Source organism: Plectropomus leopardus, chromosome 11, assembly GCF_026936395.1.
Source record: "Plectropomus leopardus strain MGB_pleo_1.0 chromosome 11, ASM2693639v1, whole genome shotgun sequence".
NCBI classification, from domain to species: domain Eukaryota; kingdom Metazoa; phylum Chordata; class Actinopteri; order Perciformes; family Serranidae; genus Plectropomus; species Plectropomus leopardus.
The window spans coordinates 6793302-6818446 of NC_142186.1; the positions used below are offsets into that span (position 1 = coordinate 6793302).

General features: G+C 40.6%; 1 protein-coding gene across 9 annotated transcripts in view; it reads right to left on the minus strand.

Moving 5' to 3' along the window:
- Nucleotides 1-25145, minus strand: part of oxr1a (oxidation resistance 1a) — a 208832-nt gene that overhangs the window by 11189 nt on the left and 172498 nt on the right. For 8 of the 9 annotated variants that reach the window (XM_042489229.2, XM_088083902.1, XM_088083899.1 and 5 more), the window contains 6 exons: nt 18095-18247; nt 14435-14619; nt 11485-12134; nt 7160-7325; nt 3844-4009; nt 591-671 (listed from right to left, as the gene is read on the minus strand). In XM_042489229.2, the coding sequence (XP_042345163.1) occupies nt 591-671; nt 3844-4009; nt 7160-7325; nt 11485-12134; nt 14435-14619; nt 18095-18247 (1401 nt within the window). The remainder of the gene's footprint in view (nt 1-590; nt 672-3843; nt 4010-7159; nt 7326-11484; nt 12135-14434; nt 14620-18094; nt 18248-25145) is intronic. The other variant, XM_088083901.1, reaches the window with a different exon arrangement.

Consider the following 25145-nt stretch of genomic DNA (forward strand, 5'->3'; position numbering starts at 1 on the left):
GGGAGTCTTACTTCCACCCTCTCATCAACACACCGCCTCTTTGTCCATCAATATTCTAAAAATTCAGCTCATCTGAGCATCAAAAATAATATTCTATTTAGGAAAAGGGGAAATGTCCTACAGAAACACCTGTTTCTGAGTGGCCAATGTAAAATCTACATATTTATCTACAGCCAGCACAAACAGCTAGCATTAGCTACTTTATAACCAGACTAATCTAGTGGGTTGAAGCTCTAAAAACAACATGGCAAGTCTATGATGGAAAGTCTGACACATAGAGATAAGGCTGCTGTCACATGGAAACCTCATCAGTCTTAGATAAAAATATTTTCTGTCAAATGCTTGATAAGTCATTCCCAATTGACCTTGTATAGCATGTTTTAAATAGGTTCTGTGAGCCAAAACACTCATGAAACCTACTCAACCCATTGATTCTTATGCAAAGCAATAAGGAAAGGTGTTCTGAGGTTAGTATGCAATATCAGCAGCAGCTACAGCCTGCTAGAGCCTATGGGAGACCATCTTGGTGCAGGCAGCAGCAGGGCTGGGCAGAGCAGAGAGAGGGGGGCAGACAGGGCTGGTCAGGGCACCTGGAGTCGTTTGCAGAGCGAGCGCAGATCTTCACTGTTTAGTGCATCAATCCGACGGTGGTACTCCGTCAGAGACACTACCTGGTAGTACAAAGACAGGAACAGGTGGAACATAAAACTCTGCCAGAGCTACCGCTGACCATGGGAAGGAAAGGTTGAGTTTTGGACGGTATTACGTGCACTAAGCAGTGCCATTTGAGCAAACTTAACACTGATCTTTATATATAACGGAAGATTTCAAAAATCTGACTGCAATAAAGCCTTAAGGCCACTGTTAACAAGAGTTATGTCAGAGGACATTTCAGAGCACTCTCATTTTGCATGTTTGTGTAATATGTTTAATAAGACCACCATTAGATGCTCACTTATACTAAAAGTTAGACTAACTGATGGAGACAAACCATTAACCATTAATCTTTTTTCTCGAGCCAAACAAATATGCACAAAAATAAAAAAATAAATAATATTATCTAGAGTGAGAAGACAGCTGAGAAATCCACAAGATTTTGATGCTGGAACACACAACAAAAAATAGATCAGGTTCTACTGATCTGATGCAACAACACTTGCCAAGTCCGTGAAAGTTAACCCGCTCTCTGTTTGTCAGGAACAAGAATGCACAAAACTACAGGCCAGACAGACCAACACAATGACCTACAAGCTTGGCTGCATTCCAACAAAGTTACACCCCACGCTGCAAACTCCACTGAGAGCTGCTGCCTCTGTTCTGCCACTGAATCAACGCTGGCATGTAATAGTCCACCGTGTCTCCGTACAGGAAAGATATTTCAAGCCTTGTGCACGAGATAAACAAATCCACAAATACCAAACATGCACTGAATCATATCAACTGGTCCTAGTCTACATTTTAAGTGATTTTTTTTTTTCAAATAAGATACTTTTTCTCACCTTGTTGCCGTTGGTGTAAATAACTTTTTGGTAACAAGCTGCCTCTTTACAGCACTTAATAATGTAGCAGAGAAGGTAAACTACAGCCCTGATAAAAAATGCATACGTACCTCACTCACCTCCAGCTGAAGGCACGTTAGAGCATTTGTCCCCTAAAAAGACTAAACTAGCAGCATGCTAGTCTGCTACACACGTATCATTGTAAATCCAAAGCATTTAATCCGAAGCGATCGATGTCATGAAAAAGGTCAGCATTTGAAAAGTACAAGTGAATTAAATACTATGTCACACATCACAAGTGGCTAATTAAAGTCAACACAACACTTTGTACCAAGTCTAAACGTTTACGCGAAAGAAAGTGGTGAATGAAAAAAGGAGCTGCATCTTTTAACTGGCACCTAACACTAGAAACTTTCAGGCAGCGCACAGAGCCTCACACATCATGTCACACGGTGCCAAGAGGACAGACAACAGATGAGAGCTCTTTCCTGACTGCCAAGCAGTGGTCAGATAGTGGCCACTTTGTTTTACATCAGTCACTGACCCGGACCAGACCGGCTAAAGGGCTAGCGGGCTAGTTAGCTTCGCTAGCCAGCTAGCACGGCTTGCTAACAACAACATCAGGAGAACAAACAAGAATATAACGTTACATCGCCGAAAAAAAACATTAAGCAGACACATACACAGGTATACTTAGGGGTCAGCCGCTTCTCTTGGTCTTTCACCCTCTTAGAAAACATGTCTTGCTTTCTGGGCGAGGTTGAAGCTGGAAAGTCACATTACAGATCCTTTAAGTTATCCCTTTGAAGCCCCGAGACAAGCAGGCAGAGTTGGTATGAAGCCTGGCAGCCTCCTTGACTAAAATAGAAACATTTTTTTCTTAAGAGAGTCGCTACACTGAATGATTTGTGTGACAGAACCAATGTCCAATAACAACACGGTATAGGACAAAAACTGGCTCCCCGTTGGTTGAAAAAACGATGGCCCCGTCCCATAACCGACAGGATTTAAAGGTACAGTAACTCCACGAGCCCACGAGGTATCATTTCTCGATGTTATGACAGACAATATCCCGAAGTTACAAAAAAACAAAACAAAGTTCAAATTAAATCTAATTAAAAAATAAATAAATACAAAACCTCAAATGCCTCCATAAAGTCCATTTGTCAGTCTTTTTGCAGTACAAAAAAATAACAAGTTAGACAAAACTCTGTTAGTAAAACATATTTTGATCCTTGCAGCTCCATGCAAAATAAGTGTTGCTTAAAAATTCAAAATGCAAGTCAACAGGACAAACAAAAGCAGCAGGTTGCTATTTACTTATTCAAATGTAATGGATCATGTGGCCTCTGTTTGCCAGGAACAACAAATCAGTCCACTTTGTTTCCTACAGCATTCATTTACATTAAAATTTAAATCCAGGCCACTGCTTCCATCGTATCAATTTCCTCATACAATGAATGCATCCTTTTCATCATCAACAGGCTTGTAAACAATCTCGTTTGACCAAAACCCACTCACAGCGTGGTGCAGAGACATAGAATATCAATGCTGAAAATCTAGATAGACTTTCCTCGTTTGTGCTTCCAAGTCTTACTTCCACATTCTGTAAATGTGCAACAAATGCACCTTGAAAATCTAGTTTGACGAGAAAGGAAGACAGATTGAACCCACATCAGTGCCACATGAGTTTGATTGAAATTCATAATAAAGATAACACTTTAGTTGCTCAGTGTTTACGTTTCCTGCATATGTTAAGCAACTCATAAAGGTGTTAGCCTTTTGCCATTCAGCAAAATAAGTTGCCAAATGCTGACCAACACTAATGACGGTCACACAACATGTGATGAAACTAAGATACACTGACTCAGGAGAGTAAACAATTATACAAACATGCAAAACACTTTGGTTGGAAGTTCAGAGAAGCGCATTTCCAAGCAAAGCAAGTGCTCACACAACTTACAAAACTTACATGTGCTTAAAGTTAACACAAAAAGTTACCATCAAATCAACAAATATGCGCTGGTACATAGAAATGCAAAATACAGAAGCATAATACAAAACTAAGGCTTGATGACAGTTCTGATGGATTAAAAACCAAGATCAGCACAATATGTTTGCACTATACATTGCATACCGAAAGCAAATCAACACAATTATATAACACGTGACTTAACAAACAACAATACACTTAACAATACAACACATAAGATTCTGGTTTCACAGGTTATGGATTAAAACATAGTGGAGGACCATATTTAATCCATGTCTGTGAGGCTCGAAACAACACAACAGGTACACTTTAAGCAAGGTGAGAGGACAGTTTCAGCTGTGTTGACCTTACCTCCCATTCCTTGACATTGAGGTCAGTGATGGGCTCGTCCTCAGCAGTTTCTGACACCTCATTCTTCTTGACAACCATAAACCCAGGCTCTTGTCCCATCCCCCTGACCCCCTCACCGTACATGTCCGGGCTCCATTGCATGAAGAACACGTACAGGTGGTCTGACCTAGAGGAAGAAACACAGGAAAACAAAAGCATGAGAGGAGAGGCTTGACTCTTTATATACAGATATAAAGATTCAGTGTCTTTAAAATATAAGACCAGAGCAAAAGATTGAAGACAAAATCAAACTGTGAGTGATCAACATTTTCACACTGTGACTTTGACTTAATTAATAATCATATACATGGTAATATTTTGTCCATGGTCAGCTACAAGAAATAAAATAATGAATAATAATTGTTGAGTGTTGGAGATAGTAGAGATTTCTTCCATTTTTCTAATATAATGGAACTTAAAGGCACACAGCTTGTGGTGCTCGAAGTGCCAAAAAAAAGCATTTGAAAAGCTCAACAGCAATGTCTGTTTCCATAAATCATGACCCAGTTACTCAAAATAACCCACATTGTTGGGAGTAGTTACATGTAGGAACTACTTTCTTTCTACCAAGCTACACCCGCCAACTGTATCACCGCGCAGAAGAAAGCATGCATCTACTCATGTACGAGTAGCTTGTGCTCATCACAGTGCGAGATGTAAACATTAATAGCGTACTCCTCGGCTGTGTTGTAACGTTAGCAAGCTTATTAGTGCTAGGTGAGCTAGCAGTAGATGTATGCTTCCCTCTGCCTGGTGATGCGGTTGGCAGGTGTAGTTTGGTCAAAAAGCAATAGCTCCTACAAGAAACTGCTCCCAACAAGGTCTGTGGATTACCTTGAGTGACTGGATCATGGTTTCTGTAAAGAGAAATTGCTGTTGGTTAATATTAAATGTATTTTTTGGCACTTTGAACACCACAAGCTGTGGACATTAAAGTTTCATTATATTAGAGAAAAGGCAGAGCTAGGTGACCAGGAGCATACGCTGAATGCCTAGTCCAGTTTAGGTCCATTTGAGGCATATACATGAAAGAGTAGCTTGATTCTGACCCACAGTATCGAAGTGTGTTAGTCCAACTTTGGGAAATTTGATTAAGTCTGATTTCAGTCAGACTAACATGTTTACATGTATTTTAAAAGTCCAGTTTTATTCGGACAAATACAATAATTCAACTTTTACTAACATGATGTCAGAGATATTGTATGCTGAAAACAGCTACAATTGCAAACAAGTTTGATGATAGGGGTGAGACTAAAGTAAAACCTTTAAGTTGCAGGCCAAAAAAAAACAAAACTATGAGCTGAAAGATGCTAAAATATTCCTTAGATCTGCAGGAAACTGCAGTGTTGGCCGATAATTCTCAACAAGTTTGTCTCTTCACTTGATATATTTCACGTTACATTGTCATTTATATATTTTTAACATACAAACACTGATATGAGCAACTTTAAATGTATAAATATTGTATCATCAGTTTCCTTAAAACAAAGTTTAGTGGCAATGATCCAAAATGTGTCTCCTGTAGCTCTCAAATACCGTGACTTTAATTTTGCTCTTTTCTGCTCACTGCTCATGTAACAGAAGCCTTTTTATGACAACCATGTGAACATTTTTTGAAGTTACAATCAAATGTAGAACACAGTCTGTGTCACACACTGCTGTGGCTGGTAGACATGAAAGAGCTGTGCAGACTCAGTGGGCTGAGCTGTAGTCAGTGTCATGGTTGTATATGGCTCAGTCAATAGCCTCCCTTTCTTCCCACAACATCACCAGGACACTTAAAGACACATCATGTGGGTCGCCTCCCATCTAGGTCAAGCCACAGAGTCTAGCAGAGTCTGAAGAAACGACTATGAGCCGCTGTGTTTGTCGGTCTGAACAGCTTTATGGCCACTCCCCCCACACTCACCTTAGCCTGCATGCAGTAACATGACAGACAACTTAAAAATTATGAGTAATAACATGTGCAAGCCATGTCTTCTAATACTAGCTTTAACTCTGCAATGCCCCTGGGCTATCGTCCCCAAGAGCAGCACAGCAAACTTGTTATCCAGGTCGGAAGTGCTGTAGCTTAGCAACCTGTGGATGAACAAAGCTATAAGAAGCTAGACTTGTGAAGTTCATAATGAATAATGAAGTGAGGGGGATTTCAGTGTCCGCACTGCGCTCAGACACTCAACACATCGCATAACCAAGAAGCACTTATGGTGCCATGACCAACTAAAAGGGACACGCCTGTTTGTTTGATTCAAATGTAATTAGCAGCCTGAGAGAGCACTGTGTGTTGCTGCTGTAAAAGTACAGACACGTGCACTTGAAAATAGGAGAGGTGCTGTGAAACTCAAGGTTGGAAAACTATCTAATTGGATTCACCTCAAGTTTATCATTTCCATTTTTGTGTCCTTGTTTCTAAAAAGATACAACAGAATGTGACTGGCTCTGTGTTGGAACCAGACACGGCTCTGATAAAGAGCTTTTTAAAAGAAAATTGATTTATTAAATTAAGCTATTGCTGCAATTGGGATTAATTCTCCATATAAAATTATTATGCAATTTTTTCATGGCATGCGTCTCCTTCCAGTTTGAAGAGCTCTAATGTTATTATGACTACGGCTGGCTTGGCAACATCCAGACGGAGCGATCCAACTTAGAAAAACACATAAACAAGCCAAGGCTATTTGCAGTTGATATAAAAGATTATAAATATGTGTGTAGGTCAGAGACAGTTCATGATTATCTTTGTGGTTGAAACACTGTCTGAGGATAAAAAACTGGGAAAAGCATGAGCTTTGGAAACATCCTTATTGTTGCATGGCTCGCGTGTGTGCCCCCGTGCAGGAATAAAGTGCGCGTGTCTGTTTCCCTGCAGAGTGAATGAATAATAAATCACTTCTAGCAGAGGCAGCACAGGGAGCAAGGAGATGGAAGATGGGCAGAAGTCAGACCTGACAAAGAATGCATATTTGATTGGTTGTATCAAAAGGACTGGAGGTGAGTGGCGCCGTAACTCAGCTGACTACAGTGGTTTGTTAGGAATATGTGAGGATCGCAGGAGGTCAAATCCCTGTAGCTACATTAAAAACAAAGCTGCTGCACTGTAAGTGGACTAATAACCCTCTGTAACAGAGGCTACCACATCATATACTTTGCTTTGTGTTTTTTAATTCTAAATATTGTTCCATGTGGTACAGCATGCTTGATGATTTTTAAAGCCTGTTATTTAAGGCTACAGCAAAAGGGATATGTTCATATTCAAAGGTACAACGGAGATACTGACCTCTCTTGCGGCACAGCAAACCAGTACTCATGCTTCTTTCCCTGCTGGGCATACTGCTGCATGGTGGCGCTGGCGTTTGAAACAAATGTCTTCTTCATGGGCTTCCCCACCCGTAGACACAGGAACTTGTGAGAGCGATGCTTCCGCCTCTCTGCAGACCCTGTACCTGGAGGAAAGCATCACATGATCACATAAGCAGAAACATTTGCTATGTTATGCCTAATCAGCTGTAAGCAAGAATAGTTTGACAGTTTGGGGAATGTGCCAATTTGTTATCTTGCTGAGGGTTAGATGAGAAGATCGATATCACTTTCAAGTCCGTACGCTGTATATATAAAGCTACAGTCAACAGCTGGTTAGTTTAGTTTAGAATACAGACTGGAAACAGGGGAAACAGCTATCCTTACACTTAGGTTTTTGTACTGATCAAACTAATAAGACATAACAAGCTAATTAGCAAACTTTCCGGGTGTGTGCTGGCAGATTTTGCTCATTTCGGACAGAGTCAGACAATGGCGTAAATCTTGACCGTACAACTGGTACGGCGCATCCCCGATTTCTCTAAGCAGCAAAAAAATCAGCCCCCTATGTGGGCCCCTGACAGCTCCTGAGCCCATGTAGGAAGACGTTTTTTTTGCTGCTTAGAGAAATCAGGCTGTGATGGTTTAAGTCAAGGGCAGGCTGTTAGATTAGCAGTGATACATTTAGTGCTTTGGCTGCTGTCTATGTTGCTGATCAAAGACTTGTTTTGCAGGATGGGAGGGACGGCCGTAAGTTCAATAATAGCGCTGTTCAGCAGTTTAGTATTTTAACCTTACTTTTCCAGGAGGTGAGCAAGTGGCAGCTCACAGACCGTGGCTGTAGCAAATCAAATTCAGCCAGCGCAAACCCCAACGAGCATCTGATCCAGGATTACTCACTCCCAGATCTGCAAACTTTCTGTTGCTGCCTTCACACATGTTAGACTCTGTGCTGCTGCTGGCCACCAGTCCACTGTGGAAATTGGAATTTGGACTTTATTTACTTGGACAGGCCACCCACGTAGAGCCTACTATGCGCTGAGACTGAACCCCAAACAGGCCTAGCCCAATTTAACCCCTTGTTGTGTATGAGCACGCGTGTCTATGTGCTTGTGTATGGGCGATGCAAGGGCCCAAGAAAAACTACTGCTCTGGGGCCAATGCCAATGCTAGCTGTTCACCCTGTTTTCAGTCATATTCCTAAGCTAAGCTAACCTGCTGTAGCTTTATATTTACCGTACAGACATGAGAGATGTATCAATATGAACATTTAACTCTCACAGAAAAGCTAATATGCATATTTCCAACATTATCAACCAGTTCAAATGAGTTTTGTCCTGTATCAAATGTCATCTAAAAAAAAATTACATCTTCTTGATTAACTGTGTATTCTCCTCTAATTTTTGCTTTATTTTGTGGCCTACTTTTCTACCCTCTATTTACTGGCTACTTCAGTTGGCATTAGTCATATTGTGGCAGAAACACAACAGATGACAGCAATAAATGGAGTAGCATGCTATAATTGATAGTGGCACTGAGTCCTCTGCCTGTGGTACATTATCAATGGTCTATTGTGAGGTCACAGCTAGGAAGCTGAATGAGAACACTGTGCCAGTGACATTACACTGGCACATATTATCAGCTCTTGGTTGATCAGCTCAACAGAACTAGCAATAACCATAGACAAAATAATATTAATCTGCTTAGGCAAGACACTCAGTGGGACAAATTCAATTTTCAAAATGCATTAATTCTGTATTAATGCAGCTTGTTTTTGAGGTTGCTGCTGTTACTTGTGTGGGCTGTGCTAATGTGCACAGAGTAATGGGCAGCCCTGCTGAGATCCCCATGAATTAGAACGGCTTTTGCAGCCTATGCACTCTGTGTGACAATAATTGCCGGGGAGAAAATGGTGAATGTCTTTCCAACTGTCTTGGTCTGTTTCTTCTTAGGGAGAGAAATCTTTGTGGAATCAAAATTACGTGTCCAACTAGAGTGGACACAAGTGTGTCAGTGATTGTGACACGCTGAGGCCACTGACAGATAACAAGACCAAAACTGTGCCAACCAGATATTAATTAAAGGATGCTGCCATGGTTTTGTATGATTTAGACAATTAACTAATAATTGCACAGTATTTGCCACTTTCCCTTGTTTATCTTGCTTTTTTAATGACTACCTAACTTTAAGGCAGTCACTGCTTTCCATTTATTTTGGCACACTGAACATCATCTTGCTGAAGATGTGTAATCCATCACAGTGAGCACTGTGCTGCCTTTATGTTATCACTGCTGGTAATTCAGTTTGGAGAATAGGTTGTTTTAAAACAACTTGCTGGTGCGATAAAGGATACTCTGACATTGTAATTTTAAAGTATGACACTGAAAAGTATTACATTTACAAGTTATGTTGTCATGAAATCAAACCTAGAAAATGTCATGATGTTAAACTGGTCATGATATAAAACTCTCAGTTATAGAATTGACATGATAGGAAAAAATACAGTCATTAGTTACTTGGAGAGCCTGGGGAAATGAGGAAAAAAGCCCGCTCTCAGGAAAAACTGGAGGGCTGTAGCATTACTTTTCTTCCTTCTTCTATTTGGAGTACTATTAATACAATTTTAGTCAAAGTTTAAGTATAAAGAAAACACATTAGTACATAATGTTATAACTGAAGTATTTCATGACATTAAAAACACTTAAGTAGGTAACATTGATACTTTTTGTTACAATGCAAAGTTCCGCTGGGATTCATGAGGACGCCACCTGATGTGCTCCACCCATCCAAACACTGCTGAAGACCACGCACCCCCCTCTCATGGCAATAGCACCCCCTAAGCAGCACAATGCACCATGCCACATCATGAAAAGTGCTCAGAATGGCCCAAGGAACATGGAAAAGGTGTGAAAAAAGTGGCAGATAGAACCAACAAACCCCAGACTTTCATGCGGGAGTCCAGTATTCGCTTTCCGTCTGAATGGTTTTTTTATTTCTACACCTTACCATGCCCCCTTTTGCCTAAATGTAACCATCCCTGCCCTTGTTGCCTAATTCTAACTATCCATGCCAGCGTGTGTATCTGTTGATGTCGTGGTTTTGGTTGCCATGTGCTTGTGTTATCTAAACATAACCACGTGCAGTGTAACCCTACCATGTGCATTCATATGGTAGCGCCAACAACATCAACAGCAGACACATAAGGACATCTAGAGTGCACGCAAGTCCACTGCAAGGTGGCAATATGTGATGACGTATAATGAGAACATGTTGGTGGATTAAGGGCACCTCTGGGGTACCTGCAAGTCCCAAAGATGCTCGATCAGATTGGGATCTGGGAAATTTAGACGTCAGGTCAATGCTTTGAGCTCTTTGTCATTATTCCTGAGCAGTTTCTATGCTGTGGCATGGTACACTGTCCACTTGGTCTGCAAAAGTGTTTGGGTGGATTGGGGGGTGTCAAGTGGTATACAAATGAATGCCAGGACCCAAGGTTTTCACAGCAGAATGTTAGATTGTAACAAGATGGTTGATGTTATCCACCCCTCCTACCAGTGGCTTTAATGCTTTGGCTGATTGGTGGATGTTACTGGAAGATATCTTGTTATATTATCTAGCATAGGATGGACCAAATGTTTGGCATGACCATTGATAACTAATTACCCATAGTTGGCAGGTTAAAAACACCTTAAACCACTGATATGAGCCTTTAATCTCAAACATGGCAATGAATAAAATAAGTTCATGCCAGGCTTTGGGGGCGTGAGCATTTGTCTAAATTTACATGAAAGCAAAGCAAAGTGGGATGTCACATATAAGTAACACCTCTCTGAATGCTGTCTCTTAAGACGTTTTGATGTTGGGTTTCATCGTCACCGTGTCACCCCTTTGGGCATTATGTGTGTTTGTGGCATTGTGGCGTTTGATAGGCTTTAGCTTATCGCCAAAAGGAGTGGCCCAGACCACCCGAGCCAGAGATCAAAGAGCCGAATAAAGCCCTACAAAGCCCGGCTACCTCCGTCAAGCTGATAACAACAGAGAGGCTGCCATCTTCCTTCGTCTTTATATTCCAATTACTAGCACCAATGCAGAGAGGAAACGGAAAGGTTATCTGGAACCAACATGAGAGAAAAGAGTCTGGAGCAGCTAGAGAGAAGAGAAGTCACTTTGATAGTCTTTAGAAGGAAATGGATGTAGGGTTATAGCTAAAAGACAACAAAAGGCCAGACCCATCACCTGAAATGTCCTATACAGATTTTTCACAAGGTCTAAGTTTCCTAACTGTTAGTGAGTAAATGTGTTTACCCTCTGCAGAGTTCTGCGTGCCATCCTTTTGCGTCTCCTCCACATTCTCCTTTTCCTCCTTGCCTTGTTGCATAGTGTCTGTTTTGGAGACGTCAGTCTCCTCGTTGGCTTCCCCCTGTGGACTGGCATCTGTGGCACCAGGGGTGGCTGAGCTTTGGGACCCCGGACGAGAGGTGCTGCTGCTGGGGCCCTGGGCCTGGCTAGTGCTGCTGGTGGTAGTGGGTGTGCTTGGTGGCTTCTCTGCACTGTGCTGCTTGGACCCCATCGGGGACTGGCTATCACTTTCTGTGGCAGTGTCTGGCGGATTGTCCTCTGCTTTTGCCACAGTGGGCTCCTCCGGTTGACTGACTGAGCCAGGGGCACTGCCTGGGGCCTGGGATTCGGCATCTGCAGCCTCCACCTGGGTGACGGTTTGCACAGACTCTGTCGAGGCGCCGGAGGACTTGTCCAGGCGGAGGTCCTCGTTAGACGCTTGCTCCTCCTCGCGGATTGGGGACAGCTCCGACTCAGTGAAGACGTCTTCAGAGATGGAGCCCTCAGTGCTGCGTGGGGCCGTGCTGCCGCTGTCGTTGGCCCCTGGCTCCTTAAGGCGCTGCTCTGGGTCCTTCTGCTGGGAGGGATGTCTCTCAGCTGGAAGAGGCTCCAGGTCACTGGAAACAACACAGAAGACACATGCGACTCTATAAATAATGAAGGAATATACATGTAAATATTCCCCGCAGGCTCTACATGTAGAAGTACTAGAAGAATAATTTTAGCTGGTATGGTTAATATTACTCAGACCGTAGAAATAACTATTTGATGACTTCTGTGTCTAATGTCTGAGAAAGTAACCTTGATCTCAACTTGGGCTTGAGACTTTAAATCTTTTACAGAGAAGCCTGTGTTACAAAATGGGGCCAAGGAGTTGAAAAAACGTGGGTGTTTCTCAGGCATAGAGGGTGTAATGAGAGACTCAATGGTTGCATTATGGGATCTAGCAGTTTCTGAGCTTGTCATAAACTGGGAACTATAAGTCACAGTCTCTGCATCTGATGATTTGATTTTGACTGTCTTGGATTTAGATTCAGACAACTTTATTAATCCTGCCAGGGGCAATTTGTTTGAACGGCTTGCTGTATACATAAATAGATTAATAATAAACACAAAAAAATGCCAGAGTTCAGTGGATTAAAGGAAAGCATAAATAGAATAAAGTTTGATTATCAATAAAAATAAATAAAAGCAATAAAATAACATTACATACATTTTAAAAGATGAATTACAGAGATAATACAAGATTTCAGCCTGTAAATGCCTATAGCATAAGCTGGGCATTATGGAGAAAATATTATCTCATGATATTTCTGAACAAAAACCTCTGCATTGATAATGCAACAATATTGTGGCATTGATTCTCAGTAACTAATCATCAGTAATGTGGACATAACGAGTCAGTAGGTAAAGGCAAATGGCAAAACAGCTAGAAAAGAGTTGTAAGTTCAGAAAATATCATCATCTTAACCAGGACAAGACTTTTGATATTTGAATTCAAAGACAATATGTCTCATATCGTAGTATCGATACAATATTGATATATTGCCTAGCCCCACTTTATCAAGTATTAAAATAGAGAGATCTGCCCTATTCTTCTTAGAAGATAATCATGTCTTACTGGTTTTAATTTAGAGATTTGATATCTTGTGGTCTGGGTCATACATGCAGTCTGTTTACTGTGAGCACTTTTGTTTCAAAGTTTGGAAAATCAATTTTGCAAGACAGGAATGGTAACAAATAGAGCGCAGAAACTAAAGTGACCTGCTTAAATTAACTCTTTTGATAGTTAGGACTGTCTTTCATTTGACCACAGCACACATAGCACAATAATCCCAACTGTTCAGAGACTGAGCACAAGCCCAGGCACAAGATTCACCTGCATGGACAGAGCTGATGTCCCCATATGCATAAATACAGTTGGCCAACTTTGTGCATATTTGGATAATAGCATGTGTTTTTTTTTCTTCAAAATTTAAAGGGTGATAAATCAATTGTGGTAAAATACTAAAGTATTTCATTTTGTGTACAAGAAAACCCAGTTCTCACTGCACAAAGGAACACAACAGTTTTTATGCAAACTTTCTGTATCTAGAAAACCTCTAATGAGGTCGCAAGATGAAACACTTGTATTAACAAGCACACAGAAACACACTCTTCCAGGCACTTGTTGCTCAGCAGTGTGTTCATACAAAGGGAGAGAAAGAGAGAGAGAAAGAGAGAGGTCAGCAGAGGGAAGGAGAGCGGAGACACAGACAATGGAACACAGCTGAGAAAACAGCTGGATCAGAAACCAGTCATTTGCCAGTACAATAACTGCTCCATAGGCAACACACAACCAGTTAAATACAGTACTGCTCTGACCCTGCTAACACCAAAGGAAACAGAAATAAAATACCACAGCATATTTCGCCTTGCATAACTTGTTCCTCAACAACAACAATTGAAGCAAAGGAAAAAATGAAAAACACAGACAAATCTGTAGGAGGAAACACAAGTAATTCTTCTGAAGTGGCTGCTTCCTAGTGCATAAAGAGGTGAGCAATCACAACGTAGGAGGGTGAAGGCATACTTCATTAACCCTGGTGTAATTGCTGCTTCCTTTTTATTTTGCTTCGTGGGGGGAAAAGAATTAAACTGAAAACTTAAAATTGGTCGCTGATGCAATCTGACCGTGGGTGCAGCGGAGAATGACATTGATTAAAGCAAGGGTACTGCATTTCTGTGAGGGTGGGAGAAAGGCATTCAGGATTAAATTGTGGGGCAAGATATAGTGTATAAGTGTAACTATGAGAATGTGTGTGGGAGCAAATAGAGTCAGTGTTTATAGCTGCATACACTTTAAATAACAACATGTGTAGTCATAATACAAGTCTTGACCATCTACAACAAAGTATACATGAGTGTTTGTTCTTACTCGGGCACAGCCTCTCTGATCTTGGGGTCGGTTATCTCCTTGCAGATGGCAGCAGACTGCACTTCCTCCAGAGGACACATGATGCCGTACTCCTCACACCCATGGGCCTGAACCAGTGGGTCCATCCGGTGAGGGTCAAACATGATGTTGTTGGGTGTCACCAGCAACACCCCGCTCACCGCACCCTGAATCCACGCAGGAGAAAGAGAGGGATGGGTAAGGGACAATGGGACCCATCAGAGTACATAAAGGGACAGCTGAGCATGTTTAGCTACCACCAAAAGATACTCAGAAGCACCTCTGTCACATAAACAACTGAAGCCGAATCAATTTGAGACCACAAATGTCCTAAATCAAGCAGAGGTTATTGACTGCCAGCAGCGACCACTTCAGAGCTTTCATGCAGTACCTGGGAGTGAATCAGCACTGGTTCAATATCATGGATCTGTGTGTGTTTGTGTCCGAGAGCATGACAGCTTCCTGGACAGAGCACTGTGTTGGCGCACGTGCACGCACACACGAACACACAAAAACAAACAAACAAACAAACAAACAAACAAACACACACACACACACACACACACACACACACACACACACACACACACAATCAGACAGGCAGCTAGGTGGAGTCTGTGCGAATTTCATTGTATGATGTCCTTTGAACTGGCTGTCCTGATTCATACCTGACCAGACCACAATGCACACAATTTGACCAGTAAGTGTGTGTTCAGTGGTAAAAAGTATCAAATGTGGCATTCAAGAGCATCTTTGACCTGCTTTTTTTTCTTTTTTTAAAAAAAAAAAAATCAGAATTAAAAAAAATCTTCTCTATGTTTTCTTACTTTTGGCCTTTTTATAGTTTTTTTATTCACGAGTGATGTTACTTTGTATCATCCTATCAAACTGCAAATTTTATTTAAGGAGCTCTACATTCAGAGCGTATCTATGATTCAGAAGTTGGCTGCACATGGATCTCAACAAAGAGATGAGCAAGTGGCTAGCAGCTAACGCCCAGTCCTCTAGGAGAGCAGCTAAAGCCTTGCAGGCAAGTTTTCCAAGTGGCCATGCAAAGCGTTACCGCAAAACAATCCGCTGTGGCCCAAATAACATTTTCCCCATAGAGTGCCCGAGGGATGATGTTTTTCTGTAGGCTAATGCGGAAGTTAGATTCATTCTGGTTCTCTCGTGAAAAAGCCTAAGGGATTTTTCCATTGGGTTTTGGATATCTATAAAATGCCTGCAAATATCCAGTTTTTAGGAGTAATTCCTGGGGTTGTCTGTGGACCACCATTGTAAAAGAGACTTCTGTAAAACAGTTGACAGGAGCCTCTAACTGTAATCAAGGTTAATTATGACTCTTTCTATCATGATCTTGTGATCTACAGAGGTTTCAAATTTTTCAAAATTTCTTGGCACTTAGAAAAGTGATTTAAAAATCTGTGACATCATTACAATGTAAAGTCAATGAACAGAGTGGGAACACATCTGTTAAGTTGCTCATTGCCTTGCCCCTTGTTTTTGAGAGAAATCAAGTCAATTTGCACAAGTTCCAAAGAGTTAAGGCCAAACAGCACAATCACATGTAGAGTCAGACGGTTCTTGATTGAAAAAAAGAAAAGTAATAAACAGGGATAAAGATGATTTGAACACATCATTGAAGCACACTGAAGACCTTTTAAGATCCTGAATTTAGATAACTCAGTTTACAACACTTCAGGGCGCCGCAGACTCCCTGGTTATAGGCCATCTGAACAACATTAACTATAATCAGCAGAAATTAAACTACAGTCAGCAGGAGAGATGCTTCTCTTCATGTGCTGGTCTACAGGGTTATTCATATCTGCCCACACAAGTGCCCACAGTGTTCACTGTACTCACCTCACTCCGGGTTTCTTAAATAAATTTAACAAAACAAACAAAAAAAAAAAAAACAACAACGATGAACTGGAATGCCTTGGTTTTATAAGACATCCTTTGTGAAGGAATTGGTGTAATGACTTTCCGTCAAACTAAGATAAGATAAAATAAGATAATCCTTTATTAGTCCCACAGTGGGGAAATTTGCAGTGTTACAGCAGCTATGAGGCACAGGGCAAGCAGCAAAAGAACAATACAATAGTAAAAAATAATAACAAATATAAAAAATATTGAATAATAAAAAAGGTGCCAAGTACAATAAGAAAACAAGATGCAAAAATAGTAGCATAAAGTTATAAGGTGCCAACAACTCAACAGTCTAGAAAAAAAAGTAATAAACTGCTTTGTTTACGTCTGCCTCAGGTGCTGAGAATACCATAGAAGGGCAAAGAATTAACAACTGAAAGAGCACAACATTACTATGTTTTCCCACCAAAAAAAGGTCATTGCAGACAGCAGTGTGCATCAACTGGATTCAGCTCGGCTCAAGTGGTGAACTTGATATTTTGGCTGATTTACTCCTGTATTAAAGTGAAATGGAGTAAATTACTAGACCTCAATAAACACACTTGATCTGTGATCACATTGATGGTTTAAAACACTTAACAACAAACCACGAAAAAGAAAAACAGCTTTGATATGGAGTGGATGTAAGTGTATTACTTTTCTTTTAATCCAGCACCACATGCACAGCCAAACCTTTTGAAAGATGAAGTGTGTTGAGTACCTGCAGCTGGCAGCTGTGCAGCTGTATGACTGTACATGTGTAAAGCTAAATATATTTGGTTTGGTATCAATACAACCACTTCCTCTCTCTTTCCATCCCTCACTTTCAGGCATGGGTTTTTCTGCTGCCGACAGTTTGTCTTTAGTCTACTGCAGTTCACAGCTGTCTGTCACATGACCAGGAGGGTATAGAGTGCTCTTAATGGGATACTCTGCAAATTTTCAACCACTTTTGTATTAAAACAATGTGGTTAGTATATACAAATGAACTGTGTTTAACTTCCCTCCATATAGTTTCGCTTGCTCTCCTGGGCTGCTGCTCCAACTACAGGCTGTACTTACGCATTTTCATATTGCCAGCCACTCATGACGCCACCTCACAAAGAGCACACAGCTGATTAATAGACAGACATGCCCTCTCAAACTCGGTCTCTGAAACTCTGACCAAAATCCAATCAAAATGTAAATCTATGCAGTGCTAATTGAATATAAATCAGTAAAATGTTACTCTACTGCCTATTTCTCCTTTCAAATGTTTTCAGAAATATATTTTAGTGCAATGTTTAGCTGAAATAGCGAGGGTATGCAAACAGGAAGTGGACACCATGCTGCTTCCTGCACAGTGAAAACTGAGGCCAACAAATTTCAAACAGTAAAACTAAGCAGTGCTGATCAACTATATACTTATTTATTTGTATAAATCAAGCTTCGGTTACTGAGCTGCATATTTCTCGCCTCAAATGTTTTGGATTTCGAGTTTGCATTGCGTCAGCCACCAGTGGAGCGCTTGTTGCTCTGTGGGGGCTGGTATTGTAGGTTTTCTACCTCTTCAGCAACAGCATCCATTTTCTCTGGTCACATAGCACCAATTTTAAGTATTTGTGTCTTTCAACTAAATAGACATCCTAATTTTATTAAAAGACCATCTGGATATACCTTTTTTACTTAAGTGCCCATACTCGGGGCATACTACTATGGCTATATCTTTTATACTCTTTTTATACTGTATCTCACCTTGTCTCCAGTGATGTACTTGCAGTTGATCTTGAGGAACTTCTCTGTGAGAGCCTCTTCCTCCTCGGAGGTGGATGACACCACTCTGGACTGGCGCAGGGCAGAGAACACTGGAGGGTGAACACCTTCTGGTCTTGGGGGGCCATCAGAGTCCTTTAAGACAGGATGAGTGGGGATTTTAGTATGGACACCATTAGTTTGAACATACTTAAATTATACATATCATCTGCTCTTGAGCCTAGACTTGTTTGTCCTTTGTCACAATAAACGAGAAATGGAACATTTTATAGTGACGAGTCAAGTGAAATTACATGAAAATCTTTAAAAGCTGTGTTCCACTTAATCCTACACACAAATCTATAACACTGCATCGCGCCTAAATCTCTACATAGCATTCAACCAAACAGACTAAATAATGAGCACTGTCGAACAAGCGCAGCTTGGTTCACTTAGTAATACATGGTGTAACTAATTTGTGCCTCATTTCATCAAACTAATGTGTTTGAGTCCCTGAATGTATTATCTATATATAAACAAATATTTTCGGCACAGTGGGACAATCAGGTTAAAAGAAATCCAATGACAAGCCAAATGAATGCTCCTCCTGTGTGCTGGAGCTTCACACAGGCAATTAGGTGAAAAACATTCAGATAAGACTGAAGATTTAATTATTGTGTTTTTGGCACTATGATGTCTGGTTAGTGGTCAGGGGCAGGTTTGGAAACTGGTGAATGAAGGGCTACACTGGGGCACAAATGTAAAGAAGAGGAGTACATTTATAAATGTATAAAATGTGTTAATTTAAAGGCCAGATTCTCTGTAATAAGAAGCAGCACATTAAAGAGTTTCAATGTTTATTCAGTGTGTTTAATAAATAGCAGATTAACAAACATCAATATTCTAATATGAAATAGTTTCAATTCATAGCTGCTTTTTTGTAATTAATATAATCCATCCCCCGCACACAGACATGTTTGTGGTAATTTTTCATCAGCGTGATGCTGGTTGTGTTTCCTCTCTTTATGGTTGTTCTGTGTCTTTGTGGCTGTTTGATTGACTTTTGAACAACAAAAAGAGCTCCAGGGTCCCTGGGCCTGCAAGAGTCCTGTAAACCATCCGTGATACTAAAACGCTAACTAACCATTAGGTGTGGGAATCACCAGAGGCCCTCAATACAATATTGCCATGAAACTTACATCACAATATAATATTATTGCAATTTTTAATCCAGTTCCGTAAAAACGTGGATGCTTCACACACATCTACCCCTTGGCATCATAGAAAATCTCTATAACCAACACAGTTTCAAGGCAGACACAAAAGATTAGTGTCTTTCAATTAGGAATCTGACCAAATGTCTCCCATGCTGCTCCTGAGGTATGACGCCGAGTTATTGACAGAAAAGTGTTTTTGCAGAACAATGAGATGTCACAGTTCACATTTAACATATTGAAAATAAAAGTTAGAATTTCATCATTATATCCTAAGAGACATTTGTGTGAAATTTGAATGTATTCATTTTTTAAAAACATGTTTCATGAGGACACAGTGACCTTGACCTCTGAGCACTTGATCCTAATCAATTAACTGTTGATTTAAAGTGGACCTTTGTGCCAAATTTGAGGACACTCCCTGAAGAGCATCTTCAGATTCTACATTTCAGTCTAAATGAATGTTTGTGTCAAATTTGAGAAAATTCCCTCATGGTGTTCAGCGTGACCTTGACCTTTGACCACCGAAATCTAATCAGTTCATCTTTAGATCCACTCAAATGTTTGTGCCAGATTTGAAAAAAAAAAACCAAACCCTAAAGGTGTTCTTGAGATATTCGTTCATATGAATGAGACAGATGAGGTGAACCTTTGACCTTTGACCACTGAAATCATATCAGCTCATCCTTGATTCTATGTGGATGATTTAGCTAAATTTAAAGAAAATCCCTAAAGGCTTTCTTGAAATATTGCGTTCACAAGAATGGGCCTGCTGACCTACGTACGGACAGACCTACGTACGGACAGACCTACGTACGGACAACCCAATAACATAACAGAGATTTATTAATTTATAATACCTCATCCACAGTCCGCCAGATGCTCCACAGCCAAGAAGGAACGTAAATGATGTCTTAACTACAGTTCTGTTAGTTATGTTCTATTATCTGCTGGCACATACATATAGAGCAATTTTGTAACTGCTTTTTCATCTCCACTGCAGTAACTCTATGAACTGCTACAGATGGTGTGTCTGCTGGGCTGGAAACATGAGGTGTGGAGGGTTTGGTGTTTCTGTCAGTGGCCTGTTGCCATGTAACGTCTGAGCCTGGAGGGGGGGGTGGGACTGACTGAAGTCTGTCTGAACAACTATCTACAGGGACAACTGACTCTAACTGACTCTAAGGCATTTAGGACAGAAATGACTTATGGTCTGACTGACTGAACAACGCTCTGCAGAGCGGACTGTCTGTGACACTGAACAACTGCTGAAGGAGTCAGCTTAGATGGAAAGATGAGAAGAAGTGAGGGACAGGAGAAATGAGGATGATAAGGACAAAGTGAGTGGAGGCTGCAGCACAGGCAACTAAAAAAAAACAGTCCAAAGCTGCTGTGGAGAAATAAAAAGACAAGGAGATAAAGAGCGCTTAAGGCAATGAATGAGAGTGATTGGAGTGAGGACAAAGAACAAAAGGGAAAAGGAGGACAGAGAGGAGTGTGTGGGAGTTTTCAACGAGGGGGGATTTAGACCAGGAAGAGAGGGCGTCAAAAGCCGGTGGAGAAGTGAAGAGCAGTGAAGAGCTTAGAGAAGAGAGCCCATAACAACTGTCTGCTGTCCTCCTGACACCCACCCCACGCCTCCCCCTCTCCGTCTCCCAGCGCAGTCGACAAACAGCCTGCAGCTACTGACCCACACCGACACAAGCAGCCCAGACACTGGCAGCCAGGGAAGGCTGAGGGGGCTGGGCCAATCTGTTACAGCCAAAACAAGCCTCTCTTAACAAGCTGAGGAGAAAAGGACCTAAAGATGTAAAAGAAAGATAAGGAGGAGAGGGATCAGAGCTGGAAATAAAGTTTCAAGAAAGCTGATTGTTTCCTTAAAGCAAGAAAAAAAAAAAAAAACGCATCCCTGATCCATGAGAGCATCTACAGATCTGAGGCCCAGCTGTTGAACATGAGGACTGTGTGTAGGACTCTGAACCAGCTCGTCATCCACTTAAACTGAACACACCTCACCTACACAACTGCACTTCATTGCTCCACTTCCCGGCGAGTCACTTCCCAATGACTCATTCATGCTGACTTTCCTGCTCCAAGGTTAAATATGAAAACAGGAGTAGCCTTTTCAAGCTAAAAGAATAAAAGTTAAAGGGATAGATCACCTCAAAATTAAAAGCACATATTTTCTCTCCGTCTTGAGGCTCATTTATACCCCATATATGTACCAAAATAGATACATACATTTTAAATGTGAAAGTCACTGTCTGCATACTTCGATGTGTCCTTTGTGATGGCATAAAAACAGACAATAAATGGAGCTAGAGGAGAGAGTTAAAAGTTTGACACAACAACAAACAAGATGACAGGGGAGAGGGTACCTTAAACCCTTTGAAACCTTGATTGCCATCAGTTTTCTTGCTGCACTCGGACACCTTTCACAAGTATTTAAACCTTTAAAAAGGTGAGCAAATTGATTTGATTTCTTTCAAAACCCGAGGAAATAAGGCAACCAGCAACTAAACATGAAATGTCTTGCAAATTGCAAAAAGATCAATTAAGGTGACAAAAACCAACCTGAAAATTACATTAAGAAAAAAAAAAAATCAAATAACTAGGAGAAATATCAAGAAAGCTATATATGTAACTATGTTAAAAATTACACTACAAAAGATATTACTGTAATTTTTTTTTTTTCATTTTCATTTCTTGTTTTTGTTCTTTTACATTTCTTAGATTTCCTATCTCGTTTGAACTGTGCTACACTGCCTCCACCATCTCTGGTTGTACTGTTCCATTTCATCTGTATCTGTACGCCTTCAGAAAACATGAACAGATACAGATCAAATGAATGGAGAGTACGGACAGAAGGCACAGACTGTCTCCTTCTTCGAATGTAACGTTAAGCAGTTACGTTAAGAGAGATAATCTACAGACTTTGTCCTGAGCAGTTTCATGTAACTATTTTCTTTCTACCGAACTACGCCTGCCAACAACATCACTGCACAGAAAAAAGCATCTACTCATGCACAAGAGGCTCATGCTCATAACAGTACCAAATGTAAATATCAGTGGTGTTCTTCAGGGTTAAGCTGTAATGTTAGCTAGCTCAGTGATAGTAGATATAGGCTTCCTTCTGCACGGTGATACAGTTGGCAGGTGTACTTGGGTACTCCTACATGAAACTGCTCACAAGAAGGTCTGTGGATTATCTTGAGTAATCGGGTCATGATTTGTGGAAACAGACATTGTTGTTGAGTTTTTATATGCATTTTTGACACGCTGAGCACCACATATCAAATGCCATCAAATTCAATTGTATTTAAGAGAAAGCAGACATTTCTATGGAACTTACACACTCAGCAACTCATACCAAAACAATGCGGATTGATAAACTGTGCAAAAGGAAAGAGATGAAATATGTATTTTTAATTTTGGAGTGAACTGTCCCTTTAACATCAACTAGAACACACCTAAGACCAGAGACACACACGTTGTCCACATGTGCAGTACACACCTGGGTTGAAATTAGCACAAGCAGGTATCCAAACACTTCCTCCCTCACAGAAATGCACAGCAAACACTGTCTCCCATTCCCTCTCATTAAATCCGGCACATCTGAGGAATGGGTGGTATGTGTTGATAACAAAATAACACCCATCCACATAAAGGAGGACTGTGAAGACACACTGGCTGTCCACCAGCTGAGAGCTGTAGCTCACAAAGCAACACTAGGTAATAAGTAATCTCTTTTGGTAAATTTGCCATATGTTAACTTGCAAAGCAAAGAAGAAAAAATGTTGCTGTATGGGAAAATAGCTGTCTGCAATCAGAGGAAATACAGTGAAAAGAGTTAACAACAGTGAGATTGGTCTGTTTCACTGGCTGCCAATGGTGGCATATTGTCAAAAGCTGACAATCTGTCCCTTTATTCATCTTTCAATATGAAATTCTATTTGGGAAACACAAACAAACCTTGGCTCACTTTCTCAGTCATTTCATTTCACCAGGTTATAGCCCGTGCATGAGACCGGATGGAGAGGGTGCCATAATCACTGCCATATAAATTCTTAATTTCCATCCGGGTATTCTCCTTAGACAGATCCTGCACAGTCATGCTACATCAACGAACTGTCACCTGATCTGAAGCTCCAATCATATCTCACACAGATCAGGCTGCCAACTCCTCTCTCCTCCCTGCGGTTTCTCCATGACTACCTGAGCTGCTCACTCCTTCCTGCTACATGCTGCTATTGGCTGCTTGTGCTGCTTTCTCACTCCAATACCCACCCCCATCAACAATTACTGACACACACAAACACTGTCTACTGACTGGAGGTAATTACAGGGGACCTCTCAAGCTCAGTTTCAGGTTTATAATTGTATTTGGGGTTTTACTAGAACATGTTTACACACTTAATGATTAAATAACACTTAATGCTCTTTACAGTGTCTGTGATGTAACATCTGTATTCACCCTCTGCCTGAAACACTCTGTTTAGCCTCTTTCTTTTTAAGTCCCCCTTCCAAAAGAGCCCAGTCAGCTCTGATCAGTCAACGTTTTGGGGTTCACGTATCTGTTCCTTTGCATCGTCAGTGCAGCAGGTGAATGACTGTAATGGAAAGTAGAAACACTCTCTACCTTGGCAATTCTCAATTAAAGCTTCTGAACACAAATAGACATTTTCCAGCAGAAATAAGACGCAAAATCGTAAAAAGTTAACATCAGCAATCAAAATTCTGTGTTTCTCTGACATTAGCTTATTGCTACATGCAGCAGTGTACTTTCAGCTGGAGAATGACTTTTTATAGTGTCATTTTTTAAATTAGAAACTACCAATTAAAGCTTTTGAACACAACTGGACATGTTGTAACAGGAATATGATCTGAAATTGGGAAGAATTAACTACATTAGTGAGTAAGATTACATTTTTTGCTGATGTTAGCATGAGCTACATGTTGCAGTGTACTTGCAGTCAGGGATTGATTGTGTATAGCACCACCTTCTCACACTAAAAATCACCAATAAAAACTTAAAAATGCAACCGAACATCTTCCAGCTGGAATATGATCCAACATCGGTAAGCAATTAACAACATCAGTGTTAGCGTGCTGCTACATGTAGCATCTTATATGCAGCTAGGTATTGACAGCGTACTGTATAGCGGTGCCTTCTTGCATTAGAAAGCATCCATAAAAGTTTTAAAACACAAGTGGACATGTTCCAGTAAAAATATGATCTGACATTGGAGAGAAATTACCAACATCAGCACCTAAGATAACATGTTTCCCTGACATTAGCATGTAGCTACATGTAGTATTGTACTTGCTGCAGGGGGACGGCTGTGTATAGTGGCATTTTCTCCCATTAAAAATAAACAATATAAGCTTCAAAAATTATTGGACATGTTCAAGTAGAGATGCGATTGGAAATCAGGGAGAAATTAAAAACATTGGCAACCAAGATTACATGGCTCCCTGATGTTAGCATGAAGCTACATGCAGCATAGTACGCTGTGTAATTGTTTAGCAGTAACGTGCCTGGAGCAGATTACCAAAAGATATTTGTCACAATCTTACGTCAGATATAAGTCAAAATAAAAAAACAAAAAAAAAACAAAAACGGAAACAAAGTATTAAGAACAGTTTGAAGTCTGAGGCTTTTGCTAACAGGGATTACTTTTATATACGTTTACCTCATAATTTGAAAATTTGGCTACATTTGACATTAACATCTAACACTGTAACATTATTATAGATATGGAAAAAAAAAAAAAGAAAAAGCATGATAGGTCCCCTTAAGAGCGGTGATTAAAAACAAAGACAGTAGTTCTTTCCAAAAC